The following is an 18,950-nucleotide window of genomic DNA, read 5'->3' as shown; positions in this document are numbered from 1 at the left end:
ATAAAATGAGATTTGAATGACCGAGCAAAGGCTCTTCCTGGTGTGAGGTTATTCCAGTTCATGCCAACCTTGGTTACAACAAGCCACGCAAAACAAATCACACTCAACTCGGATTTCACTTGCCCTACCAGTTTCTACCTCACTACCTACCCAAAAAGGTTGAGAAATTTAGACACCCAACATGGGAGGCTTTGACAAACTCACAGACTTGGCCCAGCAACTCGCCGGCAAAGACCAAGGCAAGAAGGATCAACAACAGCAGCAGCGGGGTTCGTCAATTCCTCAGACAACGACAACGACTACCACGAACGGCCAGAAATGGGCGGATGTCGGTTCAGCCGCCAAAAAGGCCTTTGCTGGATTCCAGGCGGATCAAGCTGGCGGCAAGGGACCTGATTACACCGAGATTGGGGATGTTGCGCAGAGGGCTTTCACGGCTTATGACCACGGCGGCGGTGGTGAGGAGGGAAAGAAGGATCTTGCTGAGATTGGAAAGGGCCTCGCTGCTGGGTTTGGCGGCGGTGATGGTGAGAAGATGGAGGAGGGGAAGTTGGGAGGGACTGATGGTACGTTGAAGGCTGGGGAGGGGACTGGTGAGATTGAAGGTGAAGCTGAAGGGCAAGGTGAGGGGAATCAGACCAAAGTCCAACGTGATGATGGTATGGCCGTTTCGAGGTCAAATGCGAGGGATACCATTGGCCTGGAAGGCGAGACGCTCCCTGGAGGAGAATCCGACTCTCCTACTGAGAAGAAGGGATTCGGCTCTCACACCAAGCGAGAGGCCGGTGACGGTACCGGATTCGAGAAGGGGGGTTTGCGTGAAGATGAGGATGTCTTTAATAGTAGTGAGGGCAAGACCGACATCACTAGAAGCGGCGAGACGACGACCTCTGGGCAAGGTAAGTTTGGTCCTTCGATTGACATCCTCACTCTGAGTTACTTTATTCAACTGATGCTGGCCATGAAATAGGACTCGGTCGTCGGGCACAGCAGCCTGTGGGCGGTACCGGTGACGAAGAAGAGACTCTTGGGAATCAGCCGGTCAAGAGATGGATTGAGTGAGGCGGCAACATCTTGCAAGGGAAATTGTCAAAAACGTCCTACTTGTGCCGAAGGTGTTTACGATTGACCTCCAGGACTTTCGCTGGCTCGAACGTCTAAGATGAGAGAGTGACTCACTCACATATTATTGCTGCTAGCCGGACTGTTTCGAAACAGAGGCGCAGCATGATCGTCACTGGGTAAGGGTGGTAGTTGATTATTTCGCGTAGTTGTCGGATTGCGTGTTAGCTTAGAAACATTGAAGAGAGATATCTGTCCTCTAGCAACCAGTGAGTAATGGTAGATTGGTCGTGTAATTGATGCAAGATATGCACCGACGTCAAGGCACCCAAGGTACTAAGGTGAAGGTCACCAAGTCGGAGCCGGGGACGGCTCCACCCTCGAGCCCCGGAGCACGCATCCCTGCCGGGGGGCCGCCGCAAGGGGCAGTATTCCCAGCCCGTTCCAGGTCCCATCACAAGCCCACGATCCTCCGTCGCCTAGCGTATTCTTAGTGCCCTCCTAGTCCGCTGTAAATTGCAATCTATCGTTCCTTGCGCCTCATAGTGATCTGCTCAGGGAACCTGACTTCCAGGTTCGCAGAGGCCACGATGTCTACATCTCCCCCCCGGTATTACCACGTTCCTGGCGGAAACAAAACAACTCGTCATCTCAGCACTGCCCCAATACATGGCGTAGATGATCCAGCGGGCGAGTTTCAGACGTGATCACTTGAATTGCGTATCTCATCTCGTTTCAATGCCAATGCCTTCGTATCGTTGCCGTTTGCACATAGGGGTCAGAGGCAAGCTGTCCACAGCTCGGTGTAATAATAGCGAAGTTGATGAGGTAGACAAGGACAGATCATCAAGAGATGGGCAATTAAGAGATCTGGCAAGTTGGAAGATGTGATTGTGTTCGGTCAGCAGACAATTGCGAATCTATTGTCAAATCATACCTGCCAATGCTTGTGGTAAACATTGAAGAAAGATACAGCTTCAGGAAAAGTTATAAATCAAGTTCGACATCGCACTGATTCGAACCCGATGTTCTTGGTTCTTCGCACCTGCAGCTCAAAGCCCACCCAACTGCCCACTTCGTACTACACCTTACACAAGGCCCAGACCCAGACCCATTAGAGGGGGACCCTTGAACCGCAACAAGCACCAGTGCACCACAGTACCTCACTTGCCCCGCCATCCAAAAAGCAACCCCGCGCCGCGCCTGCCACATCCCGAAAAGGAGAGCTTCCTTTCCTGCACGATTGACCGCCCTCCCTTTGCTCAACTTTCCCATTGGACTTTTCCCCATCCCTCCTCCCATCCCTCGAAGCGCGCAATTCTCACGACAAAGCTTCTTTCCTCAAAGCTTCACCACCAAACGCAATACCGAAATTGAACCTGCATTGTGCCAGCATTCACAAGAACAAACACCGTCACGATGGCTACCTCTCTCCCCAGCTACCCTCCCCTCACGGAGCGCCCTCTGAAGAACACCATCTGCCTCTTTGACGTCGACGGCACCCTCACTCCCGCTCGTCTGGTAAGCTACTCTTCTAAAATCAGATCTTAAATTCCTCCGGCCTCCTCCCAGCTCTACCTCTTCCCAAAGAAATTGCTCGTCGCATTACACCAGGAAATCCCATCCAAGCTAACACGTCCTTCCCCCCCTCCTCCAGGCCGCCTCCCCCGAGATCCTCGACCTCCTCGCCCGCCTCCGCCAAAAGTGCGCCATCGGCTTCGTCGGCGGCTCCGACTACTCCAAGCAGCAAGAGCAGCTCGGCAACGCCACCACCCCCGTCACCACCCTCTTCGACTTCTGCTTCTCCGAGAACGGCCTGACGGCCTACAAGCTCGGCCAGCCCCTCGCCTCCAACAGCTTCATAAAGTACATTGGCGAGGACCAGTACAAGGAGCTCGTCCGCTTCGCCCTCCACCACATCGCCGATCTCGACATCCCCATCAAGCGCGGCACCTTTATCGAGTTCCGCAACGGCATGGTCAACATCTCCCCCATCGGCCGCAACGCCTCCAACGAGGAGCGCCAGGCCTTCGAGGCCTACGACAAGATCCACAACGTCCGCCGCGACTTCGTCGCCAAGCTCCGCGAGAAGTTTGGCCACCTGGGCCTGACGTTCAGCATCGGCGGCCAGATCTCGTTCGACGTCTTCCCCACCGGCTGGGACAAGACGTACTGCCTCCAGCACCTCGAGAAGGAGGCGGAGAAGGAGGGCGGCGTCAAGTACGAGCAGATTCACTTCTTTGGCGACAAGACGGCCGAGGGCGGAAACGACTACGAGATTTACGTCGACGAGCGCACCATTGGTCACTCTGTTACCGGCCCCGAGGATACCATTCGCATCCTCAAGGAGACGTTTGACTTGTGAACCGCAGCGGAGAGGAGTAGGCTCTGAGAGGGAATCTTACAAAAGGACTTGCAAGCCGGAATAAATGAACCTAGCTTGACCAGCGAATGAAGCCAACGAAAATGGGGTTGAGATGCCATGGGGCCAGCTTTCTAGACTTTGTGGTCGTGGGCTGTGGCCTTGGGGAACAACAGACCTGCGACATGTCGAGAGCGGCCATAACAGGCCCGCTTTCGAGACTTGAACTTATAGTAGAGCAGCAAATGGAAATGAAGTACAATGATCACTCAAAATAGTAGATGATGGCAAAAGTCACAATGTCGCGTACGAGCTGCGAGAATCAACGTTGTAGATTTGAAGTATATCATCAGGTCGTCAAGCTACCGCTGTATACCTTGGGGATGGGGTTGCTAGAGAGAAAGGCAGAGAGATATTAAAGTAAATCCAAGAAAAAATGACAACACCATCGCCATCACCATCACCATCACCGTCCACACCCACCCACCTCTTCTTTACCTCCCAAACTCCAAATGGGGCACAATCACCGGCCCATACTTTGTCGGCGCCGTAAACGCACCATCACCCTGCACGACAAAATCCACCGCCAAGCTCAACTTTTGCAACCCCTGTTGCTGCTGCTGCTGTTGTCCTCCATTGACGATGCTACCCGCATACTGCGACCCACCGACACCACCAGGACCACCGGCGACGGTCTCTGGGTCATATGCCACGACGGCGACGTAGTTCCTGCGTCCCATGAGCTTCTTGAGCTCGCGCGCGGAGCCCGAGGCGTCGGTGTGGAAAATCTCCATCATGTCCTCCTTGGAATCGGACACCTCGTGATTGGACTTGTGGCCGTTTTGCGGCACGTAGAGGCTCTTGTTGTTGTGGAGGAGCTTGAGGATGTAGTTGCTCGCGGGCTGGGCTACGATGGGGGAGGTGATTACTTGGTACATTGTCTTGTGGTCGCTCGGGTGGGTTGGGTCGTGGACCAGGCCTGCTCCTGCGCAGTTGACGTCTGCGTGGCATTTGTCAGTGGGTTGGGACAAAAATGAGAAAAAGGGAAGAGTCGTTGGGTTTGGAAACTCACCTCCTGACAAGAAAGTCATGCGAATGCCCTTTTGCTGGGAGATGCCTTGGAGCGTGCGGATAAAGTACGTCCTCTCCAGGTCCTTGGACTCGTGCGTCCACATGTCCTTGAGGATCTCGGCAATGTCAATCTCGCCAAACTGGTTCAGGACGTTGCCCATGAGACCAGACTTGCCGACTGCCTTCTTCACCTGCGTGAAGCCCTGCGCGACAACGTCCTTACCGCCAACAACACCGGCCACGGAGCTCGTAACCTTACCGAGGATATTGTACGAGGTATTGACAACCTTTTTGCCCGTCGCGACGGCGCCTGCCAAACTCTCGACCGCCTCGAGGCGCGGGTACAGCAGCGGCACGGAGACCATCCAGATGCAGTGCTGTACGCTGGGAGGCAGCGTCGCGACCTTGGGGAATATGCCCTGGTAGGTCGGCCCGGCCATGACGCGGGCTTGGTTCCTCTCGGAGCGGCAGTCTGGTCCGACGACGCAGACGGCTGGACCGAGGTACTTGACAAAGTGCCACCCTTGGCCGGTGATTGTGAAGAGGTCCATGTCGTTACTGACGTTGCGGAGGATCTCTACCGTGGTGTGGTGCTGGAAGAGAAGGTACATCTCGACGGCAATGCGACCTACGTTTTTGAACATTTGGGACCCTTGCATGTACTCGGGATACGAGCCGTAGCCGTCGAAACTGGGCCAGGTCAGTTATTCCACACATCACAAGGTACAAAACTGCACTTACATGTCATGGTCGTCAATCTGCAAAACATGCGGAATCTGAGCAAAGGCCTCTCGTAGGTAAGGCTGGTCAAAGTGGCTGGTATAGTAATGGAAGTAGGCGTGCGAGACGTCCTCCTCGTGGCGCGCGGTCCATTGCGCGTTCTTCCTGTTGTCTCTGCCGCTCATCGCCAACCACTGCTTCAGCAGGGGCACCTCTTTCCATAGTCTGTCACCGTAAATTTGGTTGCCCATTCCGAGCTGAACGTGGAAGCCGCCGCAGTCGACGTTCTTTTGAAGCACGTCCTTCCACATGAAGCCCACGCCACCGAGTTTGGAGCGCTCGGCCTGAGATGTTGAGGCGGCAAAGTCGTTGTTCGAGTGAGCGATGAACCTCCAGCCGACTTCATGGCGGCCGGCAATGACAAACTCGTATCTCGTGCATCCCAGATGAGAAGTGACTGCGTACGTCCATCTCTCGGTCCCGCTCTCACTCATGGGCAGCTCAATATCGTACTTGTAAAACGTCCAGCGCTGATGAGTGAAGATATTGTGCGGCACCAACTGTCGCGGATTAGGTGAAAGGTCGTTGCTCGGGTGAATGTGAATGGTCGGGGGCTGCGGTGCGTCCGTCACGATCATGATGCTACCCAGCCATGTCCCCTTTTCAAAGTCCATGTTGCAGTAGCGGAGATACGGTCCAAAGTACACACCATTCGTGGGCTGGATCCTGTACATGTCAACACCGGCGCTTGGAGGTGGTCCAGAAAATCCAGCAGTTGTAGGCGTTTGGGACGCAGCAACACTCATGATGCTCTCAGCATAGCCCGGTGTCTGAGGGGGAAACATTGGAGAGGCCATGGCCTGCTTGCCAAACATGGGCGATGCGAGCGGGTTGCCGTACGTCGACGCCGTAGGAGACAAGGGAGCTGCCTCGTGTGTAATAGGATTGGGCCCCTTGGGGAACTCCCATTGCGTCGCCTGAGAAGCCAGATGAATATAATAGTACTGTCCCGAGTTCTGGTCCAGGTGGGCGATCCAGCCCTCGGGTAGCGGTGGCGGCGAAGAAGGGCCAGCGCCTTGGAAGGAAGGAGGTGCTTGTACAGTCTGCGTGACAGGGGCATTCTGTGCTTGGGATGACGAGGGCTGTCCGTTTTGCTCTGGCCTCGGGTCGTTGGCAAAGGCGGGGTGGCCTTGCAACGAAGGTGACGCGAGCCCGGCTGCTGCAGGGCCGACAGTCGCGGGCTTCTTCGGGGGCGACTGAGCAGCAGAGGCCGTGGACACGGACGGCGTTGAATCTGCCCTTTGCTGAGTGGGCCGTTGCTTCTCGGCTGGGTAAGATGGGTTGCCTGAAGGCGTGACACTCGAGTAGGCTGGCGGGGGATCGTTCAAGCCTAGTCGCTGATAATCCTGCTCCAGAACGCTGACTTGCAGGTTCGTCTGTTCGCCTTGGTTCTCTGCTTGTTGAGGGGGAGGACTGAAGGTAGGTTGCGTAGGACTCGTAACTGGGTTCATGCCCTGGTATACTGTGGGCGGACCATGAGGTTGGTTCTCTGGGTTCTCCGTGGGAGTCCATGGCCGCGCGGGTGGTGGTGCTCCTCCATACTGCGCCAATCTCTGGGAAGCTGCAGCGCTCTGTGCCTGTTGCGCCTGCAGGCTGGTCAGTGTCGCCGTGCCCGAGATGCCAGAGGCGGCATATCGCGCCTCGATACCGCCGCCCGGGATGACCCCTGGTTCAACGATTGGGGTCTCTGGCGGTGGTGGGGATCCTCGGCTGGCGCGGGTTGTGGAGGTTGAAGCTGTCGAGGCGAACCTGTTCACGCTGTTCTGGCCGGGCATCTCGAGATGATCAGCGCTCTGAGCACTCTGAGGTGGTGGCCGGGCCTGGTACTGGCTCTGGCTCTGGGCGGGCGGCGTAGAACTGGATGCGCCACCCGGTGGCGGGTAGTAGGGCTTCTTGGTGTAAGACGGGTAGTTTGTAGTCGAAGCAGCCGGTCGCTGAGGTTGCGGCGCCGTCAGGGGCTTCGCGAAAAGGCCGCCGTCGTCGCCAGCCGGGCTCTGAGGAGATGTGGCGCCCAAGGGCCTCGGACCGGTGCCGCGTCGCTCGGCGAGGGTAGGACTCTTGGTCTCTACGGGGCTGGTCGCATTGAAGCGCGGGGTAGTATCATTGTAGTCGGAGCCAAATCGCTTCGGGGCGGTGATGGTGGGTTTGGTAGGTTTTCCAGGTCGAAGATCCTCCTCATCGGGATACGGTAGAGGGGCAGCTGAGCTCGAGGCGCCTGGCGGTAGAGGGAAGGTCGGCTTCGATGTGAAGGAGGAGGAGCCAGAGGCGGACGGAGGCGCGGGGTACTTGAAGCGGTCGTTGGCGGGGTTGGGACTCTGAGGTTTGAATATCCTCAAGGGTTCAACGGTCGGGCTATCGCAGTCTTCTTCGGCGGGCTTGTGAAGGAACAGTTCGGCATCGGGAAGGCCGCGACTGCGCTCCATGATGGGCGGCGATGTGGTATCGTCGAATCTGGCCAAAGATAGATATGTACGGATATCTGGGGGCCGGCCGACTTGCGCAGGTACGCGGATGCTTGATGCGGGATGCGAATGACGCACTGCGAGAGCTCAAGTCTGCAGGTCAGGGGGAGCAAAAAGTTATTTATAGGAGCTGTCGAAGGTCGAGGTTTCGTGCCTATCGTTGGATGCTTGAGAGGATCGCAGCTGCTGATGAGGGGTGGTGGGGTCCAGGTTCGAGTCTCACGGGAGAGGTCGCAGATATGGCCGGCCGGTTGTTAGGCCCGTTAGATGGATGAAACGGCTGCGGCACGGAAACAAAACCAGTGTATTTTCCAAACGTGTGTATTTCAAGAGAAAAAAGGTCAGAAGCCGAGAACTATCAACCAGAGGGGAGAGCGCGTCCAGGACGAAGAATAAGAACGTGCCAGATAGGACGACAGGAGCAGGAGGGAAGCAAGCAAGCGCCAGGTAGGGTTTGGGTCTGGCAGCGGGAAGCATTGGGCAAAGTGCAAAGCAGCAGCATAAGGTAGGGACATGGGGCCAGGATGGGGATGGGATGGACCGGGAACCAGGGGGGGAGGCGCTCGCCAGCGGCAGAGAAGAGAGAGAGAGGGGTGGGAAACTTGGATATTCCTCAAGGCATAGGCAGGCCGCACCGCCGCACACAGACTGTACATAGACACCACCACCTCACACGGGAGGGCGTGGCCGGGCTGGCATGGCATTTGCAGGGAATGGGCGAGATGGGCCTCGTCGCCGCCTCGGTGGCCTCCTCGACGATGAGAGTGAGCCAGCTGCCCAGGAGTGTCGAGAGAAACAAGTGGTTGAGTTTGCAGTCCCAGGCAGTGTTGACCAGTGACCAGTGACCAGGAGCCAAAGAGCCTGAACAACGTCGATGTATGGAGCCCTGCATGGTGGCATCTTGTTCTACTGCGTAGCGAAGCTTCATGATTGGCTGTGTATCGTGGGCGCTTAGAGAATGGTGCAGCAGCAAATGGGCAATCTTCATCTCGAAGTTGCAAGCGCCTGCCCATGACTGTGAAGCTCTTGGCTTGAAAGAAGTTCCCAGTCTTTCCAGATTCTCAGAGAGCCGTGAGAGCCTAGAGCGTGGTAGCGGAGCCACTTGAGCTCGTAATGCGCATAGAGGGAGATGAGGGTGATGAAGAGTGATTTGTCGAGTGCGGCATCTGGGATCCGGTGAGTCGAAATGCGCCGAGACAAGCAGTGACGAGATAGGGGTTGAACTTGGTAGTGCCCGCCCATCTGCAGCTCTCGTGAACCATCACTTGATGGAGGCGCCTAGGAGATTTGGTGTTGAACTCTCCAAGTTAGGAGGATGTTGGTAAAAGTAAAGGAAGCATCCAAGTGACAGACAGGCGGGACTGGAGGGAACCGGTACCTTCACTGATTGAGATACGTACCTATTGAGAAGCACTGGCCATCTAGAGAGGTCTTGGCCCAAGCTTGGACGGGTAATTACATAAGCCCGGAAATCTCCACTTTCCAGGCACAGCGGCGGCGTCCCGCGTTGGTTTGCCTCCGAACAGGTCGTCCGTCATTGGCCGAGCTCGGGGTTGTCGTCGTCGCCCTCTTTCGTTGCATTCGCACTTCCATATGATTTTCATTATCGAAACTCCCGCCTTCAACAAATGGGACTCAGACAACAATAACTGCCTCAACGATATCCCGGCAACTTATTCCGAAAGCGAGTCACATCCAGGGGAATGTTGACTCACACAACTTACAAGCCTTACGACAGCTCCACGCATTGCATGGACCAACAACACCAGCCACGAATTGAGGCCTCAGTTTGGCGTGCGCGTCCTCTCTGCTGCCAGTGGCGAAGAATCAAGCACCATCTCAGTGACCACCCACTATCCGCAATCTGAAGCTGCACCCGATTCCCATGTGCTTGAAGTGTGGCACACGCAAGTTCCCAACTCCCGAGCTCATCGCAAACTGACACAGCGGGACCGAGTTACGCCACACTCCACCCCGCACTTCACCATATCCCGCTGCCAACAGCCCATTCCCGGGCCCGGGCTCTAGGCTGCTCAGCTGAAGCTTTTTTGCTCGGTCCCGCGCGGGCTGCGTAACACAACTGACATGGGACGTGTCAAAGAAATGGCGGCGATAGCGGCGTTCTCTCCAAGGCAATCAAACAATACGCGGCTTTTCTCTAGCAGTCTAGAGTCATGAAGGCGTAGCTAAGGAACCTTCTTGTTCGGTCTCCGACCACGCCTGAATCTACACTCCGCCGCGGACATTTGCACTACGCCATCAACAAATTGGTCTGGTTCGGAGCTCGGTGTAGAAGTCTACCGCCCACCGACGGGGATCCAATGAGCTGTTTGGGCCGATCGCCCTACCACGACGACGCGTGGCGATGTTGTACCTCCCCCCATGTGCCCATGTCCTTTCCCTTCGAAACCATTCTGACCTGTTCGACCGCTCGAGGCTAGAGGTGTATTGAGTGTGGCTCTGACTGGTTCGACCTGGTGCTTTCGCAAGTGTTTTTGCCTTCCACGTTTTGCCAGTAGTGTATCAGACGAAAGGCCTACGCATGCTCCTGCCTTGTAAATGATATGGCCCTGTCGTCGTCGTCTCCTGATATATAAATGAACTCCTTCATCGTCTTCATGCTCTTTATTTCCTTTCCCTTCTCAGCTTCATTGCTATCCGACAATCATCACCATCCTCACCATCCTGCTTCTCACTTACACAAACCTCATCAACCCACACCCACAAACAATCACACATTCACATACAACAATCCAACATGTCTTGGGCAGGTCCAAACGGTAATAACAATCCTTGGGGTCGCCCAGGTGGCCCTCAAGGCCTCTGGAGCTTCATCCACTCCCTCGACCCCAACATGCGCGCCGGCGCCGGTGTAGACCACTCCACCGGCCCCGGTCCCTGGGCAAACTTCCCCTCAGGCTTCCCCTTCCACGGTGCCGAACACCCCTTTGGCGGCGGCCCCGGTGGCCCTGGCGGCTGGGGAGGTCCCTACGGCGGTTGGGGTGATTTCCGCGGTGGATTCGGGGGTCGTCGCCGCGGTGGCGGTCGATGCGGCGGCAGAGGTCACCACGGACGACGCGGCGACATGAACGACGGCGAGGGCGAGGTCGTCGACGAGACCATGCGCAACGCAGACGATACCCCCGAAGAGGGCGACTTCTCCGACAAGGAAAAGGACGACTCCCCCGATACCATGCGTGACGGTCCCAACGAAGACGGCCCCGAGCACGCAGGTCACCCCCATCCCCACCCTCACCACCACCATGGCCCCGGCCGCCGCGGCGGTCCAGGCCGCGGAGGTCGCGGAGGTCGCTTCGGCGGTGGACCCCCCGGCGGCGGATCCGATCCCTGGGGCGCGCGCCACAGCAGACACGGCCACCACGGCCACCGGGGCCCACCACCTCCCCCCGGTCCCCCGCCCCCCTTCGGCGCACCGCACCCGCCTCCACCTCCTCCCCCGCCCTACGGCCACAACCCAGCCGGCACCTTTGATTTCGCAAACTGGCAAGAGTGGCTGAACCAGTTCGCCGACCACCCCTTTGCCCAACAAGTCCGCGACTGGGCCACCCGCTTCGGCGGTCTCAACAACAACGCCGCCGGCACCCGCGATGGTGGTGCGGCCGCCGACAACGACAACGCCGACATGGACTCGGCATTCACGCCCCCCGTCGACATCTTCTCCACGGACCGCGCCTATGTGCTGCACTTTGCCCTCCCCGGCGCCAAGAAGGAGGACGTCGGCGTGAACTGGGACGCCGACAAGGGCGAGCTACGCGTCGCGGGCGTGGTGTACCGGCCTGGCGACGAGGACTTCCTGGCGACTTTGGCGTCCGGGGAGCGGAGGATCGGAATGTTTAGCCGGTCTGTGCCGCTGCCGCCTCGTACGCGTCAGAGTGCTTCTGCTGCCTCGGAGAGAGGGGAGGAGATTGACGCGCTGGCTATCACGGCCAAGATGGAGGATGGAATCTTGGTGGTGACTGTGCCCAAGGTGGAGAAGGAGTGGACTGAGATTCACAAGGTTGACATCGAGTAGGAGAGTCAGATATTTGCTGCTTCTTACTTGAGAAGGAAATTTTCTTTTTGGTGGAAACGGTTGGATGTAAAGGAAGCTTCACGGTTTATGATTTTGGAGTTTGGGATGTGAATTTCTTGGGTTTGGCTTGTATAAGTGTTTGTTTGGTATTAGGGTAATTAGATAGCTTCAACAACCGTTTACGCCATTATTGTGGTATTGTCTCCCTGGAAGTAAAAGTGAAAGTGAATTGCTCTCATGACCAAGGTACTAAGTCGACGAATCAAGGTAAGTGGTATTTCTAAATAAGCCAACATCGCAGTAAAATGAACAGCAACCAACGTTTGATTTCGCGGAGTGGGCTCTCTGAGCTTCATACCACCAATTGTCCCACTTGAAAAAAGTGAAAAAAGGTAGAGGCTCAGCCACATTCAAGCTCCTCCATCCGGCCTCCATCGAGCCCATAACATGGTTCTCCTAACCTCCTATAGAGTTACTCGATCTGATGCCATATTTCGAACAGATAAACCTGCGCAGGTAGTGCAAAAGTGGACAGACTTGGTACGAATATGTACGTATATTCCAGTCGTTCTGCTCTTACCTGATCCAACTTTCTAGGAGGAGTGGAAATTACTTTGACTCGGCTCCAGTCGTCTTCTCCGCCACCGATAAGGGCAAATAAGTAGCTTGCTCATCCTACTCAACCCTTTGGGAGGGGTTAAAATCGCAGTGAAAGCTGTTGGGTACTCGATAGCCAGTCAGCACATGAGCCCGCTTCTCACATCCAATCCTTTGAAGGGGTTAAAATCGCAATGAACCTAAGGATCCGCGAAATACCTAAGGATCCGTGAAATACCTAAGGATCCGTGAAATACCTAATGCAGCACAAATGCCGAAAGCTACCTAGGTACCTACCGTACCTAGCGAGTGGCCAGCTCGTCAGCCTGCTTCTCATCTTCACCCCCTTGGGGGGGGATTAAATTGCTGTGCAGAGCCCAATCTTGCACTTTGAGCCGCCAGATTTATGGTCAATCGGCTCAGCCTGTTGTCTCCGGAGGCACGCCTCATCCATCGCATCCTAGGTAAGGTACCTTTCTTGGCGCCTGTTCAAACTTCACCATGCTCCTCCTCAAACCCGTCTCAAAAAGCTCCGTGGCATGACTGTCCGTAACTCATCGACCATCACTTACATCCCCCTAATTGAATCCATATGTGTGGCTTGATTTCGAATAGAAGGTTAAATGGTGGTTTCTTAATGGCCGACAGATCTAACAGTTCCGCCGGCGCCCCCTAGAGAGAAAGCGTAAACAGCGAACGCCCTGATGCCAAAGAAGCCCAAAGAAAAGAGATCCTGAATCCGGACTCTCGTGCCGAGCGGTAGGCTTCTCGGGCGGATTAGAGTTATTGGTGACTCGCTTGAAGACTTTAATGTTCCTATATTCGAGCTGGCGAGTGCAAAACACGAACATGGTAGAATATCACAAAATCCTCTAATCTTGAAATTATTTCTGCGCTATTTTGTAATCAGGATGACGAGGTGGAAAAAAATAGGACTTCATTACATACGATGAGATGAATGATGTACGATAAAAAAAGGGACAAGCTTGGCCGTGTTAAGAGATACGGAACACTGGAGGCGATCACAATCAGATCCTATCCATTAGATCCTACCTACTTCATCTAGGATATGTTATGTTATGCAGTCAAGGAAAGGAAACATGTCTGAAAAGGACAACCACAACAAACCCACCTATTTCTAATAGACCATTTTTATACGATTTCGCTACAATACACAGTACATAAAAAAGAAAACACAAGTCGCTTTTTCCAAGATATAAGTTGAGACTACTTTAGACACCACACACACATACGCCCACCACCCAGACAATTCTCAGTCTCACCAATACTCCCTCGCATTGCCCTCAAACGCAAAGTTAAGCAGGACGGCAATGAACAAGGAAGCGCAGAGCGCGCTGGGCCCCCACTTGTCGTAAAACTTGGCCGCCTTGCGGTTGCGGATGGCGTTGCTCCGGTACAGGTAGATCACGACCGAGTAGCAGAGCGACATGATGGCGAGGAGGGTGAAGACGCCGGCCACGATGAAGGACATGGGCGTGGGCTTGGAGCCAAAGTTGAGGAGCGTGACGGCGACGGTGCCGACGTAGATGGAGTATTCGAGCTATTTTTTGGTTGTGTTAGCAGCTGTTCGGGGATTTCTTGTTAAGAGGATATGAGAGACTTACCCATCCGAGGAAGGTTCTCTCGGCGGCAAAGTACACCTTGGGTTCCACGCGGACCGGCACGTAAATCTTCTTGCCCTTGGGGGCCTTGAACCTCTTGGTCTGAATCGCCCCCGAGCCGAAGAGCGTCGTCTGTACTTCACGCCTGGGGATCACAGAGCCACGGGGATGCGGCACGGTCCACTTGAGCACGTCGATGGCGCGCTCGCCAAATGCTTGTGCCTTTGTGGAGGCAAGCGCCTTGTAGTAAGTCCAGCCTCCGACCCGTCTGGCTTCCTCGAGGGCCTCGTCGGCGTCGTACTCCTCGTCCGAGTCGTACAAAAAGTCTTCGTTGTCGACGGGGGCAATGGTATCGACGGTCTGGCCTTCGACATCGAGTGCGGTCCCGCCGTTCCTAGCAGCTCCTTGACCACTCGACTCTCCGTTGGTGGCACCATTGTTGCTGGCTACCAAGGGACCCTCCTCGTCATCAGAGTCTAGCTCGTCATCCTCGTCATCATCTGATGTAGTGGTAGTTGCCGACTGGTTGGGTCTGTGGATTCCAAAGTCGTGCGTAACTGGCTTCCGGATATCCACGTCCATCTGCGGCATCCAGAAGGGAAGCAGGTTGATGCGGTCGGGGAAGAGGCAAGCGACTCCGTGGATGAACTTTGAGAACTTGGGCACGGCCTCCACAAGATGGCTGGAAATGAGCTGGCGAACCCATTCCGGAGGTTCTTGGCCGAGCTGCGTCTGAAGCTTGACCTCGAGAACGGCGTAAGGGAAGCGCACAATGTCTTCGGGGGGCAGTTGCGAAAAGGGATAGTCGATACCAATGTCCATACGTCTCCAGTTGTCACCGGACCTCTTACGGCCATCTAGGTTGTCCTCGCGGACCATGGTCAACTCCGTGTCGAGCGAGATACGGACTCGAGCATCAGCGGGAAGCTGGAAGGCGGTACGATTGTAGAAGGATCTGCACACCGGCTTGTATCCCTTCTTGAGAGTCGAGTACTGGACCTCCTTTGCGAGTCTCTCGTCCTCGGCAATCGCCTTCTCGGGCTTCTTGCCCTCCTTACGCGCCTTTTCGAAGAGAGCGGCGGGGAGCAGCTCACCGCGCATGTAGGCGTTGACGTTCTTCTCCTTGACCGAGAATCGCGCCTTGACGGATTTCTCCCCGGTCCAGTCCTCGCGATGAGTCTTGCGCTCGACAAAGATGTTCTCGCTCTGCATCCCACCGTACCATCTCAGGCGGATGGCCTCGGCACCCTCCGTCTTCTTCAGACGGCCCTCGTACAGATCCCAAGTCTCCGGGTTGTCGTAGTAGATGGACGTGATGGCCGAGTCCTGGATCTCAAACTCCTTGCTTGCATTAAAGACAAGTACGGGCAAGTGCTTCAAGATGATGAGCTTCAGCTCCGTCACGTTGTCTGGGTGGACCCAATACTTTGTCGTATTGCGAACGAAGCTTCCCTGAGAGCCGCCGGCTGCGCTGTCACCCTTGACTGGGTTTCCTCTCGTCCTGACCAGATCGTACAACTTGGAAAGCTGAACTACGGAAGCGTCATAGTTTTCCTTGTAAAATGGTTTCGCCTTGAGTCGGGTGTCGAAGACGGGCTTGAGGTGCCAGCCAGTTGTTTTCTATGCCTCGTCAGTGATCCGCCCGAACGTTCAATGTCGCAAGGAATGCCTCACGTCATGCTTCTTGATAATCTTGTAAAAACCAGTATAGTTGAGCTGGACAAACTTGGCAAGATCGTGGACATCGGCAATAATGTCGCTCAAGTCCTCCTCGAGCAGCATGAACTCTTCCTCACTAGGGCCCTCCTCGCGGGGGCCGCGCTCGACGAGACGATTGACGACGCCCTTGACCTCGCGCTCGCTCACGGCAATGCGCCTCGAGATCTCCATGGCCTTGACCTGCTGCTTCGTATGGACCTTATCGAGCTCGGCCTCGAGCTTCTTGACGAAGCGGCCCTCATCCTCCTCGGACCACTCGCGCTTGCCGCCCTTGCCCTTGCCATTGCTATTGTCGGCGGGTGTGACGGGGCCCGTGGCGGTCTTGAGATCGGCCTTGAGGGCGTCGTAGTCGATGTAGTACCATTGGTACTCGCGGATGATGCTCGAGCGGAGCTGCTCGCCGAACTTCATGACGACGATGCCGGGAGGGGCGCGCCAGGGAGATTCGCTGGGTGCTAGACTCGGTCGCCAAGTTCGTTCCTGCGTCTTTGTATCGTAGACAATTAGCATGAGGATTCGGGTCTCGAGAGAAATGGCATCATCGGTATGGGCATAGCCAGGCAGAAAAAAGCAAAGGAGGCTTAGTCGAAGAAACGCCCAGATTTAGTTTGCCTTTTGGGTAATGGAATTCTTGAAGGGGCTTGCTTGTTGACGATGTGGAGTCGAATTGAGGAGATTTATTCGAATAGAGGTCTCACCTTATGCAGCTTTTGCGCCGTGTAACCGACTTGGGCGAAAATGTTCCAGATATTGGAGAAAAGTATGAGAGGATTTGGGAAGCTTTCGCCTGTCGCGCGGTCGGGTGTTGCAGGCAAAACAAAAGGCGATGGAATGCGAGGCGGCGGCCGATGGTTACGAGACAAGCTTCGGACAGGGGGCCCTCAGACGGGGGGCCGCTACCTTGGTACTGCCTGCAATGTGCTGCAGTTGCCAACCACGTTAACTGAGTGACACCGCACGGCCAATCCTGCACTGCTCTAGGGTACCTGACTGTCCTTCAGCTTCTTATACTACCTTATGTTTTCTTACTCAATCCCTTCATTTCTAGATTTCTTTTCGTATCTGCAGGACTCAACTTCGGGATTCAAGCGTTCTATCTCACGAGGCATGTAAAGAACGAGAAACGAAAAACGTGGGAGCTGGCGCATCCGTCCTCTCCTGCCATCGTATCTCCCTCGCAACTTTCGAGTCCTTTAGCGGTCCTGACCCAGTAAAGCGCGGCTCCAACCCGGCTTAGCTCCAGGTAGTCCGGTGGTCCCAGTGGGTGTCTGGCTCCAGTTTCCGCTGGTACCCAGAGCTTGCCGCAGGGGGGGGGGGCACGGGGGTGTCAATTGGCCAATTGCGAGCAGCAGATGCGCACGTGCGGCAGACGTCACACGGTGGCCCAGCTGTTGCTGCAGCTCGCAGGAGGGCTCGACCCGGACGACTTTTTTTTTCTCGTTCGGCGGATGGCGGGGTCGGCGGGGGATACACACCGGCGCGGACACGGCAAAAAAAAAAAGTTCTACGGACTAGACACCCGGCCGATATCGAAGGATCCCACCGCACCACGGACCTAGACACCCCTACCAACTCCGGCACACCGACCGGAGCAAAAGCCGTGTCTTTCGCCGAACCCCTTCCTTCCGATCGAGGTTTTCTCTCTCCCCAGACGAACGAAGCTCCCCCACACTCAGAGTCAACATCCCTCGACTTACCCCTTCAAACCACCATATACATACAACCATGGCGACACCGATCGACGACTCGATGCAAGCCCGCATCACAACAGACTGCCCCGACGCAACCCGCGAAATCCTCCTCCACGCCTGGAGCCACGACACCTCCGCCCTCAAGAAACTTCTCCAGGAGCCCGGCCAAGCGAGCTGCCAGGACCCGACGACCGGCGAGACGCCCCTCCACGCCGCCATTCGAGCTTGCGGACCTGCTCCCCCTTCCACCGAAAATGAAGCCCAAAACGGGGATGACGGCGAAGCAGGCGAAGACCTCCAGGTAGAAGAAGCAAAGGAAACAGTCCACGAGCTCTTCCTCTCCGGCGCAATCTGGAACGACGTCGACAACAACAACGAGACACCGGGCTGTCTCGCCCTCCGCCTCGGCCAAAAGGGCCTCTATAACCTCTGCGTCGAGGCCGGCGTGCGCGCCGAGATGCTGTTTGGCTTGTTGGACGGGTACGAGGCGCTTTCTTCGGGGGGCTCGGAGATGGACGAGGATGAGGTCGAGGCAGCCGTCGAAGGGACCGCAGACGCCAACGACGTTGTCATTGAGGACGTACACGATGCGGAAGAAGCACCAGAACTCGTCGAGGCACCAGCACCCGTCTCAGAGGAACAGCAGCAAGAACCCAAAACGTTCCAACCCCCCGCCGTCCAGGACCCTTCCCTCAACTCGGAAGAGTACCTCGCCTCGAACCTGACCTACTCCTCCGGCAAACTCGTCGACGAGGCCGGCAACGGCGTCATGATGGCGTGGGAGACGGAAATCATGCGCAAGAGCGTCGACGCCCTCATCCCACCACCGCCACAGGACTCCTCTGACGCCGATGCCTCTGCGACATCAGGCAAACGCATCCTCAATATCGGCTTCGGCATGGGCATAATCGACAGCATGTTCCGCTCCACATCCCCCGCCCGCCACCACATCATCGAAGCCCACCCCGAAGTCCTCGCCGCAATCGACAACACCACCAAAGCCACCGCAAACCCAGACGACTCGATCCCCTCCACCTTCGGCGCATCATGGGAATCCTCAGCCCCCCAACCAGGAGCCTACAAAATCCACCGCGGCAGATGGCAAGACATCGTCCCCCAGCTCCTCGAGGCCGGCGAAGTCTACGACGCAATCTACTTTGACACCTTTGGCGAAGACTACGGCCAGCTGAAAACATTCTTCACGGAGTACATCCCCGGCCTGCTCGATTTCGAGGGGCGCTTCAGCTTCTTCAACGGTCTGGGCGCCGACCGGAGGATATGCTACGACGTCTACACCAAGGTCGTCGAGATGCACATGGCCGACGCCGGTCTGGACGTCGAGTGGGACGAGATGGACGTCGACATGAAGGGTTTGGAAAAGGCTGGCGCCGGCGAGTGGGAGGGTGTCGTGCGCCGGTACTGGACTTTGGATAGTGAGTTTTCTTCTGGGTGTACTGATGCCTCGACAATACTGACAGGTGATAGAGTACCGCTTGCCCACATGCACGTTCATGGGCTGAAAATAAGTAAAAGCTGGGATGGGGGTTAGGA

General features: G+C 56.1%; 8 protein-coding genes across 8 annotated transcripts; 5 read left to right on the top strand and 3 right to left on the bottom strand.

The window, feature by feature from the left end:
• Positions 1 to 181: 181 nt before the first annotated feature.
• Positions 182 to 1,062, top strand: CPAR01_02978 (uncharacterized protein; the record flags this gene model as incomplete). The annotated part of the gene is made up of 2 exons (XM_060487265.1): positions 182 to 899; positions 971 to 1,062. The coding sequence occupies 2 exons, from the start codon at positions 182 to 184 to the stop codon at positions 1,060 to 1,062; spliced, it is 810 nt and encodes a 269-aa protein (XP_060354593.1).
• A 1,419-nt stretch (positions 1,063 to 2,481) lies between these two features.
• CPAR01_02977 (phosphomannomutase) lies at positions 2,482 to 3,427 on the top strand (the record flags this gene model as incomplete). Its single annotated transcript, XM_060487264.1, has 2 exons — positions 2,482 to 2,583; positions 2,720 to 3,427. The coding sequence occupies 2 exons, from the start codon at positions 2,482 to 2,484 to the stop codon at positions 3,425 to 3,427; spliced, it is 810 nt and encodes a 269-aa protein (XP_060354592.1).
• A 491-nt stretch (positions 3,428 to 3,918) lies between these two features.
• On the bottom strand, positions 3,919 to 7,698 carry CPAR01_02976 (WW domain-containing protein; the record flags this gene model as incomplete). The annotated part of the gene is made up of 3 exons (XM_060487263.1): positions 3,919 to 4,424; positions 4,497 to 5,185; positions 5,237 to 7,698. The coding sequence occupies 3 exons, from the start codon at positions 7,696 to 7,698 to the stop codon at positions 3,919 to 3,921; spliced, it is 3,657 nt and encodes a 1,218-aa protein (XP_060354591.1).
• A 380-nt stretch (positions 7,699 to 8,078) lies between these two features.
• Positions 8,079 to 8,750, bottom strand: CPAR01_02975 (uncharacterized protein; the record flags this gene model as incomplete). Its single annotated transcript, XM_060487262.1, has 1 exon — positions 8,079 to 8,750. One exon carries the CDS (start codon positions 8,748 to 8,750, stop codon positions 8,079 to 8,081), a length of 672 nt encoding a protein of 223 aa, XP_060354590.1.
• Positions 8,751 to 9,488: 738 nt separating this feature from the next.
• On the top strand, positions 9,489 to 9,605 carry CPAR01_02974 (uncharacterized protein; the record flags this gene model as incomplete). The annotated part of the gene is made up of 1 exon (XM_060487261.1): positions 9,489 to 9,605. The coding sequence occupies one exon, from the start codon at positions 9,489 to 9,491 to the stop codon at positions 9,603 to 9,605; it is 117 nt and encodes a 38-aa protein (XP_060354589.1).
• An 890-nt stretch (positions 9,606 to 10,495) lies between these two features.
• Positions 10,496 to 11,770, top strand: CPAR01_02973 (uncharacterized protein; the record flags this gene model as incomplete). Its single annotated transcript, XM_060487260.1, has 1 exon — positions 10,496 to 11,770. One exon carries the CDS (start codon positions 10,496 to 10,498, stop codon positions 11,768 to 11,770), a length of 1,275 nt encoding a protein of 424 aa, XP_060354588.1.
• A 1,876-nt stretch (positions 11,771 to 13,646) lies between these two features.
• On the bottom strand, positions 13,647 to 16,218 carry CPAR01_02972 (VTC domain-containing protein; the record flags this gene model as incomplete). The annotated part of the gene is made up of 3 exons (XM_060487259.1): positions 13,647 to 13,928; positions 13,993 to 15,609; positions 15,664 to 16,218. The coding sequence occupies 3 exons, from the start codon at positions 16,216 to 16,218 to the stop codon at positions 13,647 to 13,649; spliced, it is 2,454 nt and encodes an 817-aa protein (XP_060354587.1).
• A 1,215-nt stretch (positions 16,219 to 17,433) lies between these two features.
• On the top strand, positions 17,434 to 18,919 carry CPAR01_02971 (arginine N-methyltransferase 2; the record flags this gene model as incomplete). The annotated part of the gene is made up of 2 exons (XM_060487258.1): positions 17,434 to 18,832; positions 18,885 to 18,919. The coding sequence occupies 2 exons, from the start codon at positions 17,434 to 17,436 to the stop codon at positions 18,917 to 18,919; spliced, it is 1,434 nt and encodes a 477-aa protein (XP_060354586.1).
• Positions 18,920 to 18,950: the final 31 nt, after the last annotated feature.

The sequence above is a fragment of the Colletotrichum paranaense genome (genome assembly GCF_030867605.1).
Source record: "Colletotrichum paranaense strain IMI 384185 chromosome Unknown Scaffold_2.1, whole genome shotgun sequence".
NCBI lineage: Eukaryota > Fungi > Ascomycota > Sordariomycetes > Glomerellales > Glomerellaceae > Colletotrichum > Colletotrichum paranaense.
This window is presented reverse-complemented; position numbering and strand designations above follow the sequence as displayed.